General features: G+C 51.1%; 1 protein-coding gene across 1 annotated transcript in view; it reads right to left on the minus strand.

Annotated features, from left to right (window-relative positions):
- KCND3 (potassium voltage-gated channel subfamily D member 3) overlaps positions 1-21,324 on the minus strand; it is a 222,352-nt gene that overhangs the window by 198,984 nt on the left and 2,044 nt on the right. The window contains exon 2 of the mRNA XM_082616187.1: positions 14,708-15,885. Within this exon, the coding sequence (XP_082472313.1) occupies positions 14,708-15,813 (1,106 nt within the window). The 5' untranslated portion in view covers positions 15,814-15,885. The remainder of the gene's footprint in view (positions 1-14,707; positions 15,886-21,324) is intronic.

Here is a 21,324-nt window from a genome sequence, read left to right on the forward strand (position 1 = left end):
ATCTTCTGGGTTCTCAAAAGCCCTCATCATTTTGGGGCATAGAGGAAGTAGTCTCGGGTTTAATACACAGAGGAGGGTTGTGATCACTGACCCTCTCCAAAACGGAATGCGCACCAGTCAAAAGGGTAAACTCCCATCCCTGAATGTTCAGGCAGATTCGTTGCCATCTGCTGGGGAGGCTGTTGAAGGGAATCCAGCTCTGAAGAGGGACAGCAAACTAGGATTCGTGGGGCTTACATAGCTCTCTGACATCCCAGGGTTAATGTCTTATACCTTCCCCTCATTCAGCTTATCGAGCCTATCCAGGGATCTGAATTCACGATTCCTTGCTCTCTCTAAACACAATGTTATGCGGCCGAGGGCTGCTGACCTGGATCTGTGCTTCTCATCGGGAACCCTGGAGCCCTCTGAGGGAGTCTCCAAGCAGAACCTCCCAGGTCCCTCTGCAGACTTGCATTTCTGGTGGTCACTCTGGCCAAGGACTCTTTTCACTTCACCCTCTTCGGAGATGAAGAAATGGAAATGGGAAGGTCCCCAGTGCCCTAGCATCTAGGGGCTGGTTCTCCAGGCTGTGGATCATCCAGGCCACTGGACTAATGATCAGTTTTCCTTAGATTTGGGAGAGACTGACAGCTTGTGAAACTGGTTAGGAGGTGAGAACTCACTAAATCCAGCACTTCATCATTGAGAAGAGAATGCTGAGGACCAGAGGGAGGAAGTGACTTGCCCAAGATCACACAGCCTGCTGAAGCTGGCCCCAAAACCCACATCTCCTGACTCCTAGTTCAGTGGTCGTCCCATTGTTCTATAGAGCCCATTCCCAGCGGAAGGGTCCGGTTAACCCACGTGAACCAGCATAAACACCTAAATCAGAGCCTGGACACAGCAGCCTCTGCTCCTCAGATGAGAAGCTGGCCTTATATGGAAATATTAAGAAAGTCAAACACAGTATGTGGAGTTGGCGGTGGGTATAACGCTTCATCATCTCTCTCTAAGCCCTGCCCAAACTCAGAGCCTGCCCGTCAGGCTGCAGGAAAATGTTTTATTAATCAACACATGGCCTTTTGCCAGCCTGGAGAGACGCTTCTGCTGGAGAGGGGTTGGGGGGGGGGGGCTTTGGCTCAGAAGACAGAGATGCAAGCCCTCAGGTGCAGAAATCTCGGGAAAACGTCTAGCAGCTTTAGAGGCAGAAGAGACACAGGCCGGGGATGAAGAGAAAAAAGAAGAAAAAAAACAAATGTAGGGTCACATATGGCAAACTGCTCTTCTCCATCTCTGGTGCAGAGAAGGCATGAAAAAGGCTGAAGGAGTGCAACACCACATCAGACGAGCCAGCAGAGGGGGTAGGGAGGGTCAGAGATGACAAAGGAAGAGTCACACCTGGTACTGTGATTCCTCAGGGTCGGCGGGGGCGAGGGACCGCCCATGACCCCCCAGGGATGATGGGCCCCCGGAGGCTCCTCACCCGATCCCCCACCTGCCCCAGCTCCCGGCCACAGATCACTGTGAGGGGCCTGGAGGACAGGTCAGCCTGCGCTCTGTCACCGGGTTCTGACAGGCTCCCCTAACAGCGCTGCTTCCCTCCATTCCAAAACTGTGAGGACTGGACTCCAGCTCCCTGCTGCGCTGAGACGTGATCTCTCTAGTGGGCTGCGGAGGCGGCCAGCTGAAAGGCTGAGTTATGCCCCAAGGTCTGCGGTAGGAGAGAGAGAATGCTGCCAGACATAGGACGTGGGCAACAAAGGCACCACGGACCAGAATCTCCACAGAGAGGGAGATGGCATGAGACTTTTAGACTTTTTTTTTTTTTTTTTTGCGGTACGCGGGCCTCTCACTGCCGTGGCCTCTCCCATTGCGGGGCACAGGCTCCGGACGCGCAGGTTCAGCGGCCATGGCTCACGGGCCCAGCCGCTCCGCGGCATGTGGGATCTTCCCAGACCGGGGCACGAACCCGTGTCCCCTGCATCGGCAGGCGGACTCTCAACCACTGCGCCACCAGGGAAGCCCCAAGACTTTTAGACTTTTATTCTGAGATATTTACATAGGAAATTTACACAGAATGTATATTTACAACTTTCCCTCTCCCTTACATATTTCTTCTTTTGCACAGGCTCTGCTGTGACACTAAAATTTCCCACCTCCTTCTTTTTTTGTCTTCCCTCCTTTCCACCAGTATGCTCCTTGACTGTTGATGAACTCACCCCCTGCCCGTGCATGCGCTGTTCCTGTCTCTGTTGGTTCAGACCAGCCTGGATCCCCTCGATCCCGCTGGCCCCATCTCTGCAACTCTCATCTCTCCTTCGTCACCATCCTGTGTCGACCTTTCACCCTTATGATCTTTGCCAACAGGCCCAAGGGTCTTTGGTGCTGGCACATTAGGAGGCTGGGGACGCTGTGTCTTCCTCCCGCTGCCCAAGACAGAGCCTGGGGAGGGAGAGGTCTCGAACATCTCTCCGATGGAAATCTGGGTGGTTAGTGATAGGTTAAGAGCAGACGCTGGTCAGAGCAGCTCAGGTCTGAAACCCAGCTTCTCTGTTCACCAGAGAGCAGGCCTCGATTTTCTCAGGGACAGAACACAGATAACAGTAATCTCGCTCTCCTGGGGTTAAGGGGAGGTTATCAGGAGGGTTAAATGAGGAAGCCCATGTAAATGACTTATAGTTAGCACCATACCTGGAACATCATAAAAGCTTGATAATATTAGCTATGATTATTGTTGTTGTTGATGATGATGAGGGACAGTGGTCTCTCACGTGTCAGGGTGAATCTAGTGCTACTCATTTTCGTCTCCTCACCTCTGGATAACAACCCTAAAGAGACTCAAACACAGCTCCTGAATCATCATTTCTGTCCTGGGGCCAGCCTCGCACGGACTCCTAATCAACTGTGGACAGAGCTTTCACTTCAGGAGAGGCTAGAGTCACGGCTCCTCTACCCTCGTGTTGGGACCCCTCATCTCTCCCTGGGGTCAGGCTGACGGCCTCATTCTCTCTCCCCTTACCAGGCTCATCTCTTTTTTCCCTGGTTTTTACTTCAACCTTTCATTCTCACTTTATACATTCATTTGACTATTGTTTGCTGCTCCTGAGAATTTGCCTGTTCTGTTCGTGAATACCGCCTCAGCCCCAGCACACTGCCTGGCGCGTGGAGACTCACAATATTTGTTCAATAAATGATCAAATGAAGGAACGCACTGAACTTTTCCACCACAAGCTTCCAAGCACGAGCTGAAATGCCACCTCCTCCAAGAAGCCTTCCCTGGTTCCTGCCTCCTCCACCTTTCCCTCACACTTTTCTGCCCTTTACTCATACCTCTCCCCTTGTTGAACCTAGAAATATAGCTCTGTGTGAACACAAGTCACCCCTGTTACTAGACTGAAGCTTCTTATGAAGCAGCGGGCTCCGAAGGAGTCAGAAGACCTTGGTTTGAATCTAGTAATGCTACTATACCGTGGGAGCTCGGGCCAGTGGCCTACACTCTCAACGTCTCAGTCTTCTCATATATAGGAAGGGAACCTAACTCCCGCCTCCTAGGGTTTAGTCCTCATCCCCTTCCTTTCTTTGTAGCTCCTCCTCGCAACCAGGACTATGCCGTGCTCACAAAGACAGCCCAATGCAAATCTGCTGAATTACTGAACCATCGCTTTTCCCGGGTGCTTTCCAAGGGCCCAAGAGAGATGTCTCCAAGAGGCGGCAGGCAAGAGGACACGCCCAGTGACGCCAGGAGTGCGTCTGATGTTTCTCTCTAAGAAGAAGGAGGGGATGGGTGGGACAAGCAGTGTCTGCAGTGCCTGGAAACTCCACCCGGGGGCCTGGCACTGCAAGGCCAGACAGTGTCACCCATGGAGGCTGCACCACTCGGAGTCAACGTCCCCCCTGGCCAGGCAAGGGATGTTTGTTGGTCTGTGACCATTTAGACCATCTCCCATCCACATGCCAATGTAAGGATCCTGTTATTATTTTTTAGCAAAGCCCATAAACCAATTTCGATTTCCTGGGTCGGTGCTATTTACTTAATTATCATGGTAGGAGACTAAAAAGAAAACCTTGTTTTACTCAGGAAACCAATATGACCTTTTAGCTCCAGCAGAAACCCGGTGTGAAAGGGAACTTCCACAGGCCAAAGAGAGAGGCTGAAAGGAAGCATCGGCAAAGCTGCTCACAGGTGGCACCACCACTCTTAAAGGGGGCAGGTGCCGGAGAAGCAGGGCCCGGGGCAGGAAGTGTTCCCCAGGCCCTCTCCTCTTCCTTCCTTTCATGTTTTCCTGGGCAATCTCATCTATTTTTCCTGCTTCAGCTGATGATTTCGAAACCTGCTGCTTTAGCCCCCCTCTCCCTTGCTCAGCTTCAGACCCACATTTCCACTTGCCTGCCGGCCACTTCAAGGACACTCAGGGTTACCTGCAAACACCACAGACACACAGGCAAGCTCATTGTCTCTGCCTTGCCCTTGACCTCCTGCCCACCCGTTCCTCCTAAATGTTTGCCAACTCCTTATTTCTACTTGTCCAGTCTTATGGTTCCAGAGTTACTTTGGACTTCACCTTCTCCTTCACCTTTCTCTCCTTTTCCACCGTGACTGTCCTAGGTCAGGCCTCCTTTACCTCTTCCCTGGATCCGTCTCCTGGCTGACAGCACCCTGTCCAAGGGCTCCTTTCTAACGTTCATCAAGAAGACAGCTGCCGGATAAACCTTCCTAATCAATGTGACGCCTTTAGTTGCTCCCTAATGCCCACCAAATAAATCCTTTAGCCTAATATTTTACATCCTCTGTGCCCTCAGCAAACCTTCTATTCCTGCTTGTCTCTAGCCATGCTCCTCATATACCCTGAACACTAGCAAACCAGCACATTAGTTAAGCTCCCTGAGCACCATGTCCTTTTGCAATTTACTTGGAATTCCCATTTCCACATATCAAAATCCTGCCCACGTCTGTCAGTCCAGCTGAAACTTCACCTTTCCATGAAGCCAATCATTTGTTCATCAACAAATACTTATTAAGCTTTTCTTCTGTGCCAAACACTTCTTGATTATTTCAACACATGCCCCATTCTCTCCTGTACAGTCAGAAACATACTCCAATCCCCTGCTATATTATAAACTTCTTGGGAACAGTGCCCCTCGGTCTCATTTATTTTGGTATCCTCAACACTGCCTAATAGGGTGCTTCACAGATACTAGATGCTCAGTAATGGTTGTTGAACTGAATCGAGATTTATGCTGTCCATGGTTTTGATATCATTCAGTTTAGTTGAATCCTCCTAAGGTTTTTTTTTCCTGTTTAAATATGCGTGACCAGGAAGAAGTAAAAATAAACTAATGATACTTCTCAGCAGCTATAAGCCTGTAATTATGGTTAACTCTCAGTTATCCATCCCATTGGAAAAACAGCATTGGAGAGAATCCCACACCAGAGGCATAAAAGCATGATTTCCATCAGTCTTTGACATGTACTGTATGATTTTTAAGGAGCTGATTTGCCTTTTTAATTTTGTTTGGCTGATCGGGTTGCTATTTGCGTTTACAGCCTCTCAATAACTGGCTGGGTAACAGGGATGGAAGGGGAGATGGAGGACTGTGCTGGTGGGAGGAATCTGGTCCAGAAGGAAACATCTGCTCTATACAACCTTGAAGGCAAGACTGGACGATTAGGGCATCACAGGAACTTGGGGTTTGTCAGCATGGCCCGGGGGTTGGCCAGTTTCTTTCAGATGATTGCAAGGGCAGAGAGGTCCCAGCCCCCTAATAGCTCACTCTGGGTCCAGAGCTGGATTTTGTTTAAAGATGATGACAAAGTGCCCCTGGGGCTGAGTAAGGTTCTGGGATGGAGGGAGGGCTGTGCTTCCAGTCTTGCTGGTAACAGGAGGGTGCCTTGCTATGCCACCGGGAACCACTGGATGCAAATCAAAGAAAATGAGATTTGCAATTTTGCATTGATAGCTAGATAATGTAGGGGGGAAAGCTCCCCTCTTCTCCTTCTGAAGCAAACAAATATCAAATGTGGTGATTCAGCAGCTGCATTAGTTGGGGAAAATTGATGCACATTTCATGTGTCAGGGAGCTGAATCCCAGAGAATGGAGCCAGCCTCCCAGAAAATGGTTTCTTTATATAGTTCCATCCATTTATTGTTTGATTGGACTTTCTGTATATTAAATTCAAGCTGTTCTGCCGCTCATGGGCATTATGATGTGTTGGCTCGGTGGGAAATAATGAAGGTGATGTGATTTTACGGCATCGCATTACAAAGGAGGCGTCCCCAGCCCCATCCATTTCTCCATCAACTAGCTTGTGTGTGAGGTGGCACTTATATTAAAACGATTTTTCTGATTCAGTTTAATGACACTCATTTGAGTCCTGACACCCGGAATATGATTACATGAGCTAGATGCAATCTCCCTCTATCCAACCATGATCAGCAAAGGCTGAGTTATCTTCCCTCCCCAGCAAGCCCCTTCCCACCAACCCATCATTTGCATTGAGCTGGGTGGAGAGAGTTGGGGCTGGGGAGAAGAAGCCTATGTTCTGGTCTGAGAAAAGCAGTCTGGACAGAGGCAGGAGCACTGGCCTTGACCTGGAGGCCACAGTACGTGAGCCTTTTGGTTGAGAACTATGGGTTCTTGAAGGCATTGTGGTAACCCCTTCCTCCTCGTCACAAACAAGTACCCATTCAAAGTTGGTTTGAATTCACTACTATACACTCCTTACAAAAGAGATTGCTAAGGGCCTGGTCCCCACTTCCCAGGAAAGAAAAACTGACTTGGTCATCACAAAGGATGAACACTTAAGATGTGACTAGAGTGTCAGCTTCCTGGAAGGGACCACCTGTCTGAGGACAGGGCATGGGGGGACTCACAGAGAAGTCTCTGCTCCTCTCCTTGCTCGGGAGTAGCTCCCGGCCATGATGGCATGTGGCCAAGAGCCCTGTGAGGACTGGAATAGGCGCTCCCACCTGGGTGACAGAGACAAAAATCCTCATGTAGTTACCAAGGGGTTCTGCCACTCCCCTGGGGAGACGGAGGGCCGGGGTGCCTTTTTTGTGTGTGTGGTACGCGGGCCTCTCACTGTTGTGGCCTCTCCCGTTGCGGAGCACTGGCTCTGGACGCGCAGGCTCAGCGGCCATGGCTCACGGGCCCAGCTGCTCCACGGCATGTGGGATCTTCCCGGACCGGGGAACGAACCCGTGGCCCCTGCATCGGCAGGCGGACTCTCAACACTGCGCCACCAGGGAAGCCCCCAGGATGCCTTTTATTTACACTATTTTCAGGCAGAATAATTGCTGGTCCTCAGGAGGAATCATGTTTGTGTTTATGGGTATGTTTAAAGAGGGAAACCCGAACAAAACCAAACAGAGAGAGAGATTGATTTTGAGAGATTCCGAAGAGAGCTGTGAAATGGGCATCAGCGTGGAAATCCTTTTCCGAAAATTGCAGCAATTTGAACTGTTGGATTGAAAGAGCAATCTAATGTGGTGACTCTGGTGTGAAGAACGTCAAAGCTCACACCCCACCCGTGGGAATTCATCTCTCCCTCCTCCGTAGCCCTGAAGCCCTCTGCTTTGCCCCTCTGTGCCGGCAGCTACCACAGCTGCTGACTCTGAGACTGGCCTCTCCTTTTCAGTTTCTGAGCCAAGATCGTCCCCGCATGGTGGTGCCCAGCCCTTGGCAGGTGCTAGGGAAATTCTGCCTGGGTTGAAGACAACCTCAATCAGGTGCAGATGCTCCCTCTGACTGCCAGTCCAGCCCAGCCCTGCTCTCAGCTGGCCATGCTCCAGCTCGGCCTATGGGGCTTGTCTGTTCTGTGCCAGAGTCTGGGAGCTATCCTGCAGGCCCTTGAGGCCTCTTCTTGTGAAACGTTTCTCCCAGTGGTGGAGGTCTTTAGGAATGTGTCTTCAGGCCAGTTCTCTGCCATGGGAGCTGGTGAAGCTTTCAGCTGGCAGGCTGACAGCAAGACCAGCATGTGTGTCCTGTGGCCTCTACCTTCAAATAAATGCGGAATCTCTCCCTTCTCCCTTCTCCACTGCCACCACCACCCTAGATCCCAGCCACCATCATCTCCTGCCCGGATTATTGTGGTAGCTTCTCCCGTACAATATATTCCCTACTCAGTACCCAGAGTGATCCTTTTAAGACATGAGTCAGGTCTACTCAAAACTCTCCAGTGGCTTCCCATTCTAAGTAGATTAGTGAAAGGCAAAGGGCCAAGTCCTTGAGGTGACCATAAGGGCCCTGCATGAGCTGCTTCCCGCTACCTGCTCTTGGGGTTGGACCATAAGCGCCTTCTTGCCCTTCCAAGAATAGTGCACCAAGGCCCCTCCTGCCTAATGGCCTTTGCATTTGCTGTTCCCTCTGCCTGGAATGCTCTTCCCCAAGAAACCCACATTCCCTCAGATCTCTGCTCAAATGTAACCTTATCTGAGAGGCCTGTCTTAACCTCCTCATCTAAAATAGCAACTCTCGGGCTTCCCTGGTGGTGCAGTGGTTGAGAGTCGGCCTGCCGAGGCAGGGAACGTGGGTTCGTGCCCTGGTCCGGGAGGATCCCACATTCCGTGGAGCGGCTGGGACCGTGAGCCATGGCCGCTGAGCCAGCGCATCCGGAGCCTGTGCTCCGCAACAGGAGAGGCCACAACAGTGAGAGGCCCACGTACCGCAAAAATAAATAAATAAATAAATAAAATAGCAACTCTCCCTTGCTCCACCCCGTCTCACACCCAGCACCCCCAATTTCTCACATCATGCTTTATTTTTCTCTGCAGCATGAATTGCTGCCTGATAGGATACATGTATGTATGTATGTATGTATTTTTCTATTTACTGTGTGTTTTCCTCTACTAGAATGTAAGCTCCACTGGATCAGGGGTTGTTTTCTTTGATGCTGTATCCCCAGAGCCCAGTAGCTACTCAAATAATCGAATGAAGGGATACTTCATGGGTAGGGGTGCTTATCTATGGCTCTCTTTGTGCTCCTCCCTGCTCCAGAGTCTGCAGTGGGAAGCCTGGCCAAGTAGCCAATAGTGAAAGACAAAGGCTTAAACTTCCCTTGCAAGAAAGCCCCAACTCTGCTAGGCTGATGTCAGAACCAGAGAATGCTCTGCTTGGTCTCCCCATCTCCACCCACCCACAAATATCCTGTCGGACATGACCATATAACCAACATTCAGACAGCACTTTCATTGGTTCTCACAATGGGCAGGAGATGGTTAACAAGTGAGAAAATTGAAGATGGGTAAGCTGGGGTACAAACCTGTTTGGTTGAACAGATATATATTGAGGCCCAATACATATCAGACCCTGTGCTAGGCATGGATCACACCATGATCCTTGGAATAGAGACCTGCCCTTGAGGAGCTCATATCCTGGGAGAAAGACACATAAACAAATAAAGTTAATAAAATGTGGCAACTGGCAAGACAGAGGTATGAAGGGGCTGCAGTGGGAGGCGGGAGGAGGGGCACGGAGCTCCTGGAGGGCCGGGAAGGTCTCCTGGAGGAGACGATGTGGGCTGTCTCGAAGGATGACGGGGGTTAGCCACACACAGAGCAGAGTGAGGGGTAGTCTCTGGGTGACGGGAAAAGTGTGAGTAAAAGCCTCTTTTCTGATCCTTGGTCTACTGCTGTTCCCACCCTCTCTTGTTTTGGTTCAAAGGAAGAGAACTGAGTCTAATTCAGTTCATTTTGTCTGTACCTTATGTAGGGCTGACATGTCATCATAGTGCCTGTGTATTCTCAGAGCCTACCATGCTGCCCGGTACACAGTAGGCACTCAGTAAATGTTGAATCAATGAATGATTCCTTGTTGGGAGGCAGGTTTCTACTCTTAGGAATTTCAGCACCAGAAAACTGTTGGTTAAGAAATATCAAACCAAGAAAAGACCCTGAGGCCATTTATTCCCAGTAAGGGCACTCTGATCAGATCTCCCTGGGCAGGGACCCACCACCATCAAAGGTGGGCACCGACTGGCCAGTGTCCCACACCAAGGCATTTGAAGGTGGGAGGAGGGTTGGTGGGCCCCCCAGAGGCAGTGGATGATGGTGCAGCCAGAATTTCAGGAATTGAAGGGTTAACAGAACCACACCTCTGGTTGTCTCCACTGGGGGAGCCTGATCAAGTACCCCGCTCTGTGGAGTGCCTGTATTGCTCTCCAAGGCCCGGCTCCCAGTCTCTGGAAACCTGAGGCAGGACCCTTCCAGGATTATGCTTTAAAGGGAAATGCAAATCACCTGGAGGCTGCTTTTGCTTGGAAGAAGTAAAACTCGATTGCTTTCGTTAAAGTGATTTGTGTGTGTGTGTGTGTGTGTGTGGTACGTGGGCCTCTCACTGTTGTGGCCTCTCCCGTTGCGGAGCACAGGCTCCGGACACGCAGGCTCAGCGGCCATGGCTCACGGGCCCAGCTGCTCCGCGGCATGTGAGATCTTCCCGGACCGGGGCACGAACCCGTGTCCCCTGCATCGGCAGGTGGACTCTCAACCACTGCGCCACCAGGGAAGCCTGTTAAAGTGATTTTTGGACACTGTCAAAAGCTCTCTCATCTCAGGACACGGGGGGAAGACAGGCCGCCGGTCTCAATTACATAGCCAAGCCAACCAGGCAGCAGCGGGCCACCTCATCAGGAGCGATGCTGCTCCGCTGCTCTACCACTCCCTGCCCTTCCCAGGTCGAACTCCCCCTCCTTAAGCTATCCAAGAGCGGCCTCACCCTATCCAGGACTGGAGCTGGTCCTCCATGGCCCTGCGGATGCTTGCTCACAAAGCTTTCCTCCCCTCTTCCCCACGCCCCACGTGAGCTTCACCCACGGACTGGCTCAGGCAGTCCGCCCAATGGTGATGTCAAGCAAAGTCAAATAAAATGAAGAGGGAAAATCTGCTTTGAAAAAGTCTATGCCATATAATACATTCCCAAACTAGATGTGCTGGTCTTATTTAATATTGGGAGTTCTGTATTATCCCTTCCCTCTGTTAACTGAGATAATTGAGGATTTATTTTATTTATAGCATCCATTATGAGCACGGAAATTAATCCTTTAATGGTGAATTTGGGAGCTCAGCTGTCAAGGGGGCACAAGGGAACCCTGGGCTGGGCACAGGTGTCTTTCCCACCAGCAAAGGAGGTGGCAAAGGAAAGTCATCCTCAAGCATTGATGGCAGCTGGGCTGTTATTGTTCTGTGTGCTTAAGATATTTTGAGAAATTAAAAAAATAGGAATAATTGGCTCCAGGAGATCCCTCCCTGGAGGACACCTGAGTAACTCATCAGCGGATCCTGGGAAAGCAGGCAGAGATGGCAACCAGAGCCAGGAAGAGCGGATTCCTTCACTCGGCACATCAGCCCTCTGCCAGTCAGTCAGCCCTGCTCTGAAAAGGAACTCAAGACAGTCTCTCCAGACTGGAAATAGGAAGCAATGGAAGGTTTGGGCGGGGAGGGTCTGGAGGCTGGAAGAACTAGGAGTCTGCTGGGAATTGTTGGAAGCAACCGGACAGAACATGGAACGTGGCAGAACACTGGTCCTTGGTATTGCACAGCCACTTGGGGCTCAAATGCCAGTGAAGAGTAAGCAAAAGACAGGCTTTCTGGAGTGGTCGAACAAGCTTACAACGAGCCAGTAAATGGGCTCAGGACAGAAACCAGCCGAGGAGAGGAAAGGTTTCCAGGGTCTGGTGGGTAAGACCTCCAATAAGGGCAAGAAGACCCCCACAACACAGCAGAGCACCCCAGTAGGGGAGACCACACACCAGGTGAAGGCTGCCGTCTTCTCTCCCTGGGGCCAGGGCTGGGGCAGACACAAATCTTGGGTCCACCCTAGAGAGAGGACAGGCGGGTCTGGAAGGGACTGAGAACAGTATCAGACCAAGCAAATGGAAAAGGAGTCCCATTCGCATTGACCCATCCATTTAAAAGTGTTTTGCCAAACACCTGCTGTGTATAGCCGAGCAGGGAGCCTGGTGATGGTTCCCACTGCCAACCCAGGTCAAAGTCAAAGCAGCTCAATCCAGCATTGGGCGACACCAGCCAGGGTGGAAGGGAAGAAAAAGCCTGCTTTCCCGTTACTAACTGAGGTTAAGGAAGATATAACTAAAAGGCTTCTTTTCTTGTTCTGGCCCGTGAGTCTTTCCTCGCCGAGGCTAGACGTCTTGATGCACGGGGAAGGGAAGGGTGAGGAGTCCACAGTGCCCACAGTCAGGGGGAGCATGCTTCTTCCCACACAGGTATCCTGCCCTTCCTCTTTGTCTCACTCTCTGGCAGAGTCTTCTTGCTTTGCCCCTCCCGCATTCCCGAAAATAAATGTGAGGCCATGACTGTCCACCCCCTGACATTGGACTCGACCTTGATTCTACAGAGTGAAGGCTAAAGGGAATCACTGGTCTCCCCAGTGACAGTAAAACACTGGATTTTGCCATGAAAGCAGCCATTAACTTCCAAGGCAGAACTTAAACTGGCCAGAAGGAAATGTTTTATTTATAAATTCCCTGTGTGCCTAGTGAGGTGTCTGTAGTACTCACTGCACTGATGCTTTCTTTCTTCGATAGTGATGTGACTAGAACAGACTATGACACCCTGAGACCATAATAAAAAAAAATAGCTCCGAAGGGCTGATTTCCACCTATGGGCCCTGATGGTACGGAAACAAGTAGAGGGGGGAATGAGAACAGAAAGGGTCCTGGAGACAGCCAGACTGGTATTTGCAAAGCAGCACCACCTCGTAGCAGCTACGTGACTACAGGTATTTACTTAACCTCTCTGAGCCTCGCCTGCTGCATCTTCAAAGTTGTATAGAGTTTTTCCTACTTTGCAAGGCTATTGTGAAGACTTAAAGAGATAACATATGCAAAGTGCTCAGCACACTGCTGACACATAGTAGACACACATACGCTGTTATACTAATAAAATGGAACAGGGAGGTGGTCACTGAAGTTTCCACTGATCTCCTCTGAAACGGTCCCACATCCCCCATCCCACGGATGACACCCATCAGTCTGTCCTGTTTTCTCCCCATGGTGGTCCTGAGGCATCACTCTGGTGTCATGAGTCCCACCAAGGGGCACTTAAGGGAACTGGACAGTCAGAGCCATGTCAGAGCGCGGCCGTGGAGGTCCTGGCCGTGGGAGCGGTCCCTTTCAGGAAAGCGAAGGGATGGCCAGGTTAGCACAGAAGCAGCAAATGTGCCTCCTTCTCCTGACACATGGCCAGCTCTCTAGCCCATTTTAATCCCTAAATATTCCACTGTGCCAGGAAGCCATATCCGCCCCCTGAGCCAAGAGAGGCAAGGTCAAAGGACCAGACTTTCTTGCCCATCTGGGTAGGAGCAGCTATTTGGAGGCTGCGTGTGTGTTGGAAAGGGAGGAAGGGGCAGGGTGGCCTCTGTCAGACGGACAGAGGTGAATGGAATGCCCCCATCGTGGACAGTGACACCTCTCACCCTCCCCCTTGCTACTCCCTCCCATGTGGCAGAATGACAAACGTAATCATTTTAAAAGGTCCCATCACCTGCTCAGTCATTCCCAATAAGCACATGCAGCGCTATGGAAACACCGATACCGGTGCCACAGGGTTTCAGCCAGGAAAAAAAAATCAAATCACCAGGACGCCACGAACCGAACTGTCAAACACCAAATAAAAAACGTCATGAATTCTCCATCAGCAATATAACGCTTCCTGGCCTAAGCAAATATAGACCCAGCATATGAATCATGAAGGGGTTCTGCATTAGCCTCAACGAGTTGCAAAGGCTGAAGCAGCAACCCCTAAGAAATACATGTCTCCGTAAAGCTGCCTTCATTAGCCCTAATCCTGTTAGGGTGAAGATGGTAATCTGCTTCCTCACCCCCCATCCTCTGATGGAAATCTTCACATCCCAGTACCGCAAATACATTTTGGTGACCTCAGCTGCAGAGGGGACCCCGGGGAGATGGAAGAGACAGTCACCTGTGACCTCGCTGAGCGCCTCTCCCTCCCTCCGATGATATTGCTGCCACTGTGTCTGACCACATGATCCATTCAGACCATCTCACAATCGCCCAGGAAGGCCGGATCATTCCATCACAGAGTCAGGCCGAGAAAGCAAGACTGCTGTTCCTTCAGTGAGAAAAAACAAACCAGGTGCCCCACTTTGCAGAAAACCCAAGTTCAGAGTCCCTTAGAGAAAGTCTGTTCAGAGCTACTGAACCCTTGAGCATCTGTGGCAGCAGAGAAGAAAAGTAAGGCAAAAGAGAAAACAGCCTGCAAATACACGACAAAGGAGAAATGCAGGAAGGATCTAAACAGAGTGTTCTAGGTGTCTTCTGCTAATGGAAATCTGTACCCTCCTGACAACACTCGCTGAACTTCTCACTGTCTTCTTCCTTTCTGCTACACTGTTTTTCTCCTCAAGGCAGCCCTTGCAAGCACAAGATGCATATAAGCATGCAGCAATCACCACTCACCTCTCCCTCACCACACACACATACACAGAAGGCATGGCTGAAAAAAATAAATGGTGATTTAATTTTCCATGTTTTGTAAAATACATGCCCCCCCAAAAAAGAAAACTCAATTCCAAGACTCCTGTCCTCCCCAAACAAATCATTCAGGTGCCTTCCTCTTCTGATGAGAGGCTTCCCTTGCTCCTACAACTTGGAGAAGCGACTCCATCTTCCTCTGCCCAATCCTGATACCATCCAAAGCATCATCGTCAATCCAACCTCCGCCCTTCTCCAGTCCAACAGAGCAGGACTTACCCCAGTGTGGTCATGGTGACGATGGTGTACCAAAAAGAGGCCGGGATGCTCGTGAACTTGCTGGCGGAGGAGCCCTTCTCGGCATAAAACATCACAGTGGCAAAGATAATGATGGCCATGGTGAGGGAGAAGAGGAGGAAGCCGAGCTCAGAGGCACAGCTCTTCAGGGTGTAGCCCAGGATCCGCAAGCCCTGGGAGTGGCGGGAGAACTTGAAGATCCTGAAGACACGGAAGACCCGAAGCGTGACGAAGGCGCCCGACACGTCCTCATTGTTGGTCATTACCAGGCCTATGTAGTAGGGCATGATGGCCACCACGTCGATGATGCTCATCACGCTGCGGATGAAGCGGTAGCGGCTGGGCGCCGCAAAGAGCCGGAGGAGGTACTCCACCGTGAAGATCATGACACAGGCGGTGTCCAGACAAAAGAAGGCCACCGAATAGCGCTCGCCACACGGCAGCTCCTTGCTCCCAGGCACCGTGCCACACGGCACCGTCTCCACAACGTTGGTGATGACCGAGACGGCAATGAAGAAGCCAGTCACGTAGTAGAAGACCAAGGCCAGCGTGCTGGTGTGCGGGTTCTCGAAGGCCCGCCACATGGTCTGGCGGAAGCTGAGGGAGGGCATGGACTCCTGGTTGTTCTCTGAGTCGTTGTCGTCCATGAGCCGCTCGGCGTTCTCCCTCTTGCGGTCCTTGTACTCCTCGTAACAGCAGTCGCCAATGATCTCGGGCAGGATGCCATAGAAAGCCAGCTCGTCGTCGTAGGCGGAGATGCACTCGTAGCGGGGGTAGTGCAGCTTGCCTGTGCGATAGAAGTTGAGGACGCAGCGGAACACTTCTGGGTCCCGGTCGAAGAAGTACTCCTTGGTGTCCTCGTTGAAGAAGAACTCCTTCTCCGTGCTGCCCAGCAGTGTGTCCGGGTAGCGCTCCAGCGTGGTCCGCCACGTCTGGAACCTCCGCCCGCTCACGTTAAGGACGATCAGTTCATCCTGCCGCTTGTTCTTGTCTGCCGGGGCGAGGGGCATGGGGCAGTTGGCCACCGGCATCCACCCAATGGCCGCAGCCCGCGCGAAAGGCAGCCAGGCTGCGACTCCGGCCGCCATGGTGACTCCAGCTCTTGGGCGGCCACTGCTCCGCCACCGCGCACACCAGCTTGAGAGTTAGTTCAGCGACCCCTAGAGACAGGAGGAGAGAGCGGAGAACCAGTGAGTCCCTGATTGGCACCCCCGGGTGGGAAATTGGACACAGGGAAGGGTCATCGGTAAGTGAAAGAGCAAAAGTCTGGAAGGCAAATTAATGGAACTGAAGTCACCACCAAAGAGAGGGGACTTGATTCTTTCCCCTCCCTTCGCCGGGAGAGCACCTAGAGCCTACCGGGCCGTGCAGCAGTGTGGTATCACCGGAATTTGTTGACTGCCTGACAAATTGTCAAGTTCCAAGAGGGCTCAGGAGCATTTGGAGGGAAAGCGTCTTTAGCAGAAAGATCTGGGAAGACGTGGGTAATAATCAGCTCCGAAAGGTTATGGCATTATTACGAATTTAAATTGGGAGAGGGTAAATGAGTTCTCATTAAATGAATTTAAAAGTGGGATAAACATGCTAATTTTTATTTCTCTCTTCACCCACTAGGGTAATCAGGAATGGCATGTGGATGAGGGAGATCAGGTAAACACATTCTTTCCACTCTTCACGGGTGAGGAGGCTGGGGCTGCCCAGGTCTGGACAATTCTCTGAGATGGCAGGTGACCACAGTAGACCCAGGATTTGGTGGAGTTCTGTCCCCGAGTCCCATGGAGAAGGCTGACTCTGGTGGAGCGCAACTCTGGGACATCCAGCAGCCTCGTGTCCAATCACGCCCTCAGAGCCATAATAGAAAGATGTGGCAGAGGTTGTGAGGCTGGGGTTCCTCCCCCACCTTGCAAAGGGCTCTTGGATTCTTGGTTTACCTGCCTTCCATGCATTGTCCCTCTCCCTCCCAGAGGAAGCTGATCCACGCTTATTGCCATCTCCAAACTCCTCGCCTCCTGTCTCCATCTGCCCACCATCCATAACTCCCTCGGGTTATATAACAATACTCTTTCCCAAGCCAGCCTCTTTCACCTGGCCTCTCTCCACCCTCAGAGATTCCTCCAGAGCTGGGCCACCTCGGCCCTTCACTCACCGCTCTCTGAGCCACGCTGAGTACACACTTCCCCATCACCTGCGTGGATGGAGGGAACAGTGGCGCAGAGAATTATATTTGGCTTTGGGAAACAGATTTACCTTCCCAAATCTGGCTTTTTAAAGATGATAGTGAAATGACTCTGCAATCCCAAATGTATACCATCTGTGGGGAGACATGTGGTGACACAGAAACACACGTAACAGCAGCGGGAAATTGTTTGGGGTTGACACTCATTTTCCCAAATCCTAAACTGATCACGCAGAACCAATCCTGGCTCAGAATTATTTGGACCCTCTGGAATTCAGCTGGTTTAAAGAAATGAGGTAGAGGGTGAGTCTTGTAATGGGATTTGATCTTCATCTTTCTTTGTAACCCTGCTTGCTTCTCCTGACTCCCAACTCTTCTAGGTTTTCCAGATCTCTACCCCCTCTCATTCCTGAGCCACCACGGACTTTCCCACCTGGATGCCTCTGAAACTGGACAGGTGTCAGCTGAGTCTACCTCCCTGCAAAAAACTGCTCTTCACCTTTTGTTCACAGCATCCCTAACCCCGGGCCTGTCGCCTTGGCCCTCTTCCTCACTTCTCCACCCAAAGAGTCGCCAAATAATGAGACAGGAGCTCTACTGCCCTCATTAAGGCCTCACTTCCCTCAGGCCTCCTTCCCACTGGCCTGCTTGTCTCTCATCTCCCCCCCTCCCCAACCCTGTTTCTCCTCTTCCCAGTAAATCCATTCTGCTCAGGGTAATCTCCCTAAGCAAGATTCCCCCACAGCCTACAAAATCAAGTCCGAACTCTTTGGCGGCATTCTGGCATTTCCATAAACGGATCCTGGTTTATGATTCCAGCCCCATGTCCCACGCACCCATCCTAGACCACAGACGGGCTCATGTGCAGCCCTTGTGGGTTCTGTCTGTGGGCACTCTTCCTTTCTGTTGGGAATATCCTCCCCCTTCACCCAGCCCTCCTGTTAGAATCCCACCTGTGCCTCACTCTCTCTGTGATGCGCCTTCCTCTCCCCACTCTGAAATTCTCTCCTCCTTTGGGCTCTCGGCACTTTATTTGCCCCCCTTCCCTAGCACCTATCACCCTCTCGCCTGGATTACAGACATTCTCTGTCTTATTTATTTATTTATTTATTTGCGGTACGCGGGCCTCTCACTGTTGTGGCCTCTCCTGTTGCGGAGCACAGGCTCTGGACGCGCAGGCTCAGCGGCCATGGCTCACGGGCCCAGCCGCTCCACGGCATGTGGGATCTTCCCGGACCGGGGCACGAACCCGTGTCCCCTGCATCGGCAGGCGGACTCTCAACTACTGCGCTACCAGGGAAGCCCTCTTTGTCTTATTAATCATCATGGCCAACAATAATTGAGCACTGACTCTATGCCAGGCACTGCACTGTCTCCTGTGGATCATCTCATGTAATCCTCACAGCAAACCCAGGAAGAAGTCTGAAATTCAGCAGTCTGCCAGCTGGAAAGGGGCAGAATGGGGATCCCATCCCAGGCAGTCTGACCCCACGCCACGTGCCCTGAGGTGCTGTGCTACACTGCTTCTCAAGGTCTTCCTGTAAGAAGAATAGCAGCTGATGTTTACTGAGGGCTCACTGCCAGCCAGCCCAGTACTGCATGCTTACATGGACCACCTCAGCCCACCCCACCAATACCCCTAGGGGGCAGACACCACTGTCGTCCCCATTTTGCAGGTGAGGAAGATGAAGTATGAGGAGGTATAACTGGCTAAAGGATGTAATAATTAGGCAGAGAGATTTAAACCCAGGCAGTTTCAACGTGGAGTTCAAGGGTATAGCCATGTCTCTTCCCCGCTTTCCCCATCCCACACGAAGCTCCTTAAGGGTAAAGGCCATGATACCTCAACATTTACATGACAACTCAGGAGGTAGCGTAGTCGGTCCTCAACCTACTGTTGGTAGGTGGGAACCCAGATTATATAGATGTCATTTGCAGTCCACTGATTTTATTCCATGCCGTGCCTATCAGGGGTTTTCAAGGGTGGGCATTCTCTCTCCAAACACTCAGTAAGCTCTGAAGATAGATCTGAATAAAATGAACCCAATTTAAGTGCCTCTGACTCCCTGTGGCTCTCAGTGGAGTTTTCCCAAGGAGACAATCTCTGCCTCAGTTTCCCTCTCTTCATGCTAAGGAGCATATTCACAGGTCCCTCTGCTTCCTCAATAAAGGGAGGTTGATTCAGGTGTCACAGTAGACATCAGGAATGACAATGACATTCCTCTAAATGTCACCACTCAGAGAAGAGTAAAACAGCACAGGCCTGATGAGTTCTTGATTACGGGAACTGAGGAAAGAAAAGGGGGACCATTCATCCACGGCAGTGAGTAATCCGCATGCCACTGATGCTGCTGATAGAAGACTTGGGAATACATCCTGTGCATTTTGTATCTTTCTTCAAGAAATTTACCCTTATAACTCCCTGTATTTCCTTTAGGTTACTAGGAGAATTTGTAGTCCCTAAGCACACACTTAGCTAGGTTTTCTAAGGAGCAAGGGAAGTTTGGGAAGCAAGCCTACAATTTAAACATTGGTGACAAGATAATTCCAATTCAGATTTAGCCAACATTTACTGATCACTGACCATGCAGTGGGCACTGGTTTAAGCACTTTTACAGCAACAGTTAATTAATCCCACAAAAATCCTATGACATGGGCATTTATGCTGACAAGTTTCAGAAAAGGAGCTGAGACTCCTTCAAAATGACTATGCTCCATGTATATGGGAGTTGACGATTTTCCAATAGGCCACCGATCAGCTCACTGCCACATGGCTTTCTTGACCTAGGTGTAGTCAGATACTGATGTTCCCATGGAAGACAGCAGGATGTATACTCCCCTCACCCTGTCCCCAGGCAGCAGAAAGCATGGGGTCTGGATGCCCTGCACTCCAGTTCCAATTCTCTCCTGAACTTGTGGAGGCAAGCCACCATTACCCTCCGGGCCTCACAACCCTCATCTGTCAAATGAGATAACTGGACAAGAAAGTGACAAGGAGATCTTTAGCTCAAATAATCCTTGATTCTACTGGATCCAGGACATCAAGCCTGTAGCTCAGGTCTCGCTGAGACCTCTCCATGGCAGTCACCCCTGCAAAGCAGGAAGTAGAGCATCTGGGTTTGTTGCTGTGGGGACAGAGTTAGTCTGAGCCTCCTTTTAGAGGGCAGTTCTGGGAATGCCTGATGAGGCTAGTGCCCAGAAAAGGGCACACAACCTGCAATGCTTAGAACTCAAGGCAATCAAAGGCCCAGTTCATCCACAGAACCCCTGGCCACCCCCCTGGAGGGTAAAGAGGGCCAGGCTCCAGACCCTGGGCCCTGGACCTCTGACTCTTAACATTCCTGCTTTATCCCAGAATGGAGCTCAGAAAGGCAGGAACTTGAGGGGTTCCAGTGGCAAAGAGTAAGAGACCACTGAGCCAAGAGGTACCCTGCAGCACCCTGCTTGGGCCAGGTATGCAGCTGTGCACCCTGATAGGGTGGTGCCCAGTGCTGTTTCACCCTGACTCCCAAGCCTCACTGCCTGCTACCTTCCTCTACCAAGCTGAGCCCCATCACCTTACGCTCTCCACCCCATGCCAATCTCCTCTTCTCCAAGGGCCCTGGGTATTTTACAAACTGCTCTCAGATGAATAATTGAGAGCTGGGGTAGGAAGAACAGTCCCTCTCTATCTATCATAAAAGCTTCTGGTCCCAAGGCCAAACTTTGACGCCATGCATTAATCCGGGACAATCTTCCCAAAGAAGGCCAGGCAACAGCTAGGCTGTCTCCAGAGCTTCAAGCCCTGTTCCCCTGGTAAAAGGTACCAAAAAGGGAGGAATTACCCCATTGCTACTTTCTGTGTGAGTGTGTATGTGTGTGTGTGTGTGTGTGTGTGTGTGTGTGTGTTTTGAAGGGGAGGAAAGGTGCCCCCACCAGATACCATGCCTACGGCCATATCAGCCATACCCTCCACACAAACTGTGTCGGCATGACCCGGCTCAAGCAGGGCTTCTCCAAGGCCATCACCACAGCGCTCACCCCCTGATGGGCACCAACACTTCCTGGAGCTGACCTGGGTATGAATTCCTGCAACAGGCACAACAGTGCGGCCCCATTTCCAGCCAATGGCACTGCACAGGCCTCAAATGCCAAGGTTTTACTAGGACGTGGATGCCTTACAAATGAAAAATCTGAAGCTATTTTTGTTTTTGGCAGAAGAGTTTGACAGTGGGAAAGATGGGGGTGGGGGAGGATGGGGAAGAGACATTTAAAACAGGTGAGTGCTGAAATGACACGGAAAAGAAAAATAAAACGCTGGAAAAGGGAAACACATTCGCCTGCTGTAAAAAGGCAGCCCTGTTAACCAACTTCTCTGGAGGAGGTAGAGGGCCAAACGTGGGCAAAGTGACCAGGCAGCCTGTCCTGGGGATTGACACCTAAC

Source organism: Mesoplodon mirus, assembly GCF_964341445.2.
Source record: "Mesoplodon mirus genome assembly, chromosome: 3".
In the NCBI taxonomy this organism is placed as follows: Eukaryota; Metazoa; Chordata; class Mammalia; order Artiodactyla; family Ziphiidae; genus Mesoplodon; species Mesoplodon mirus.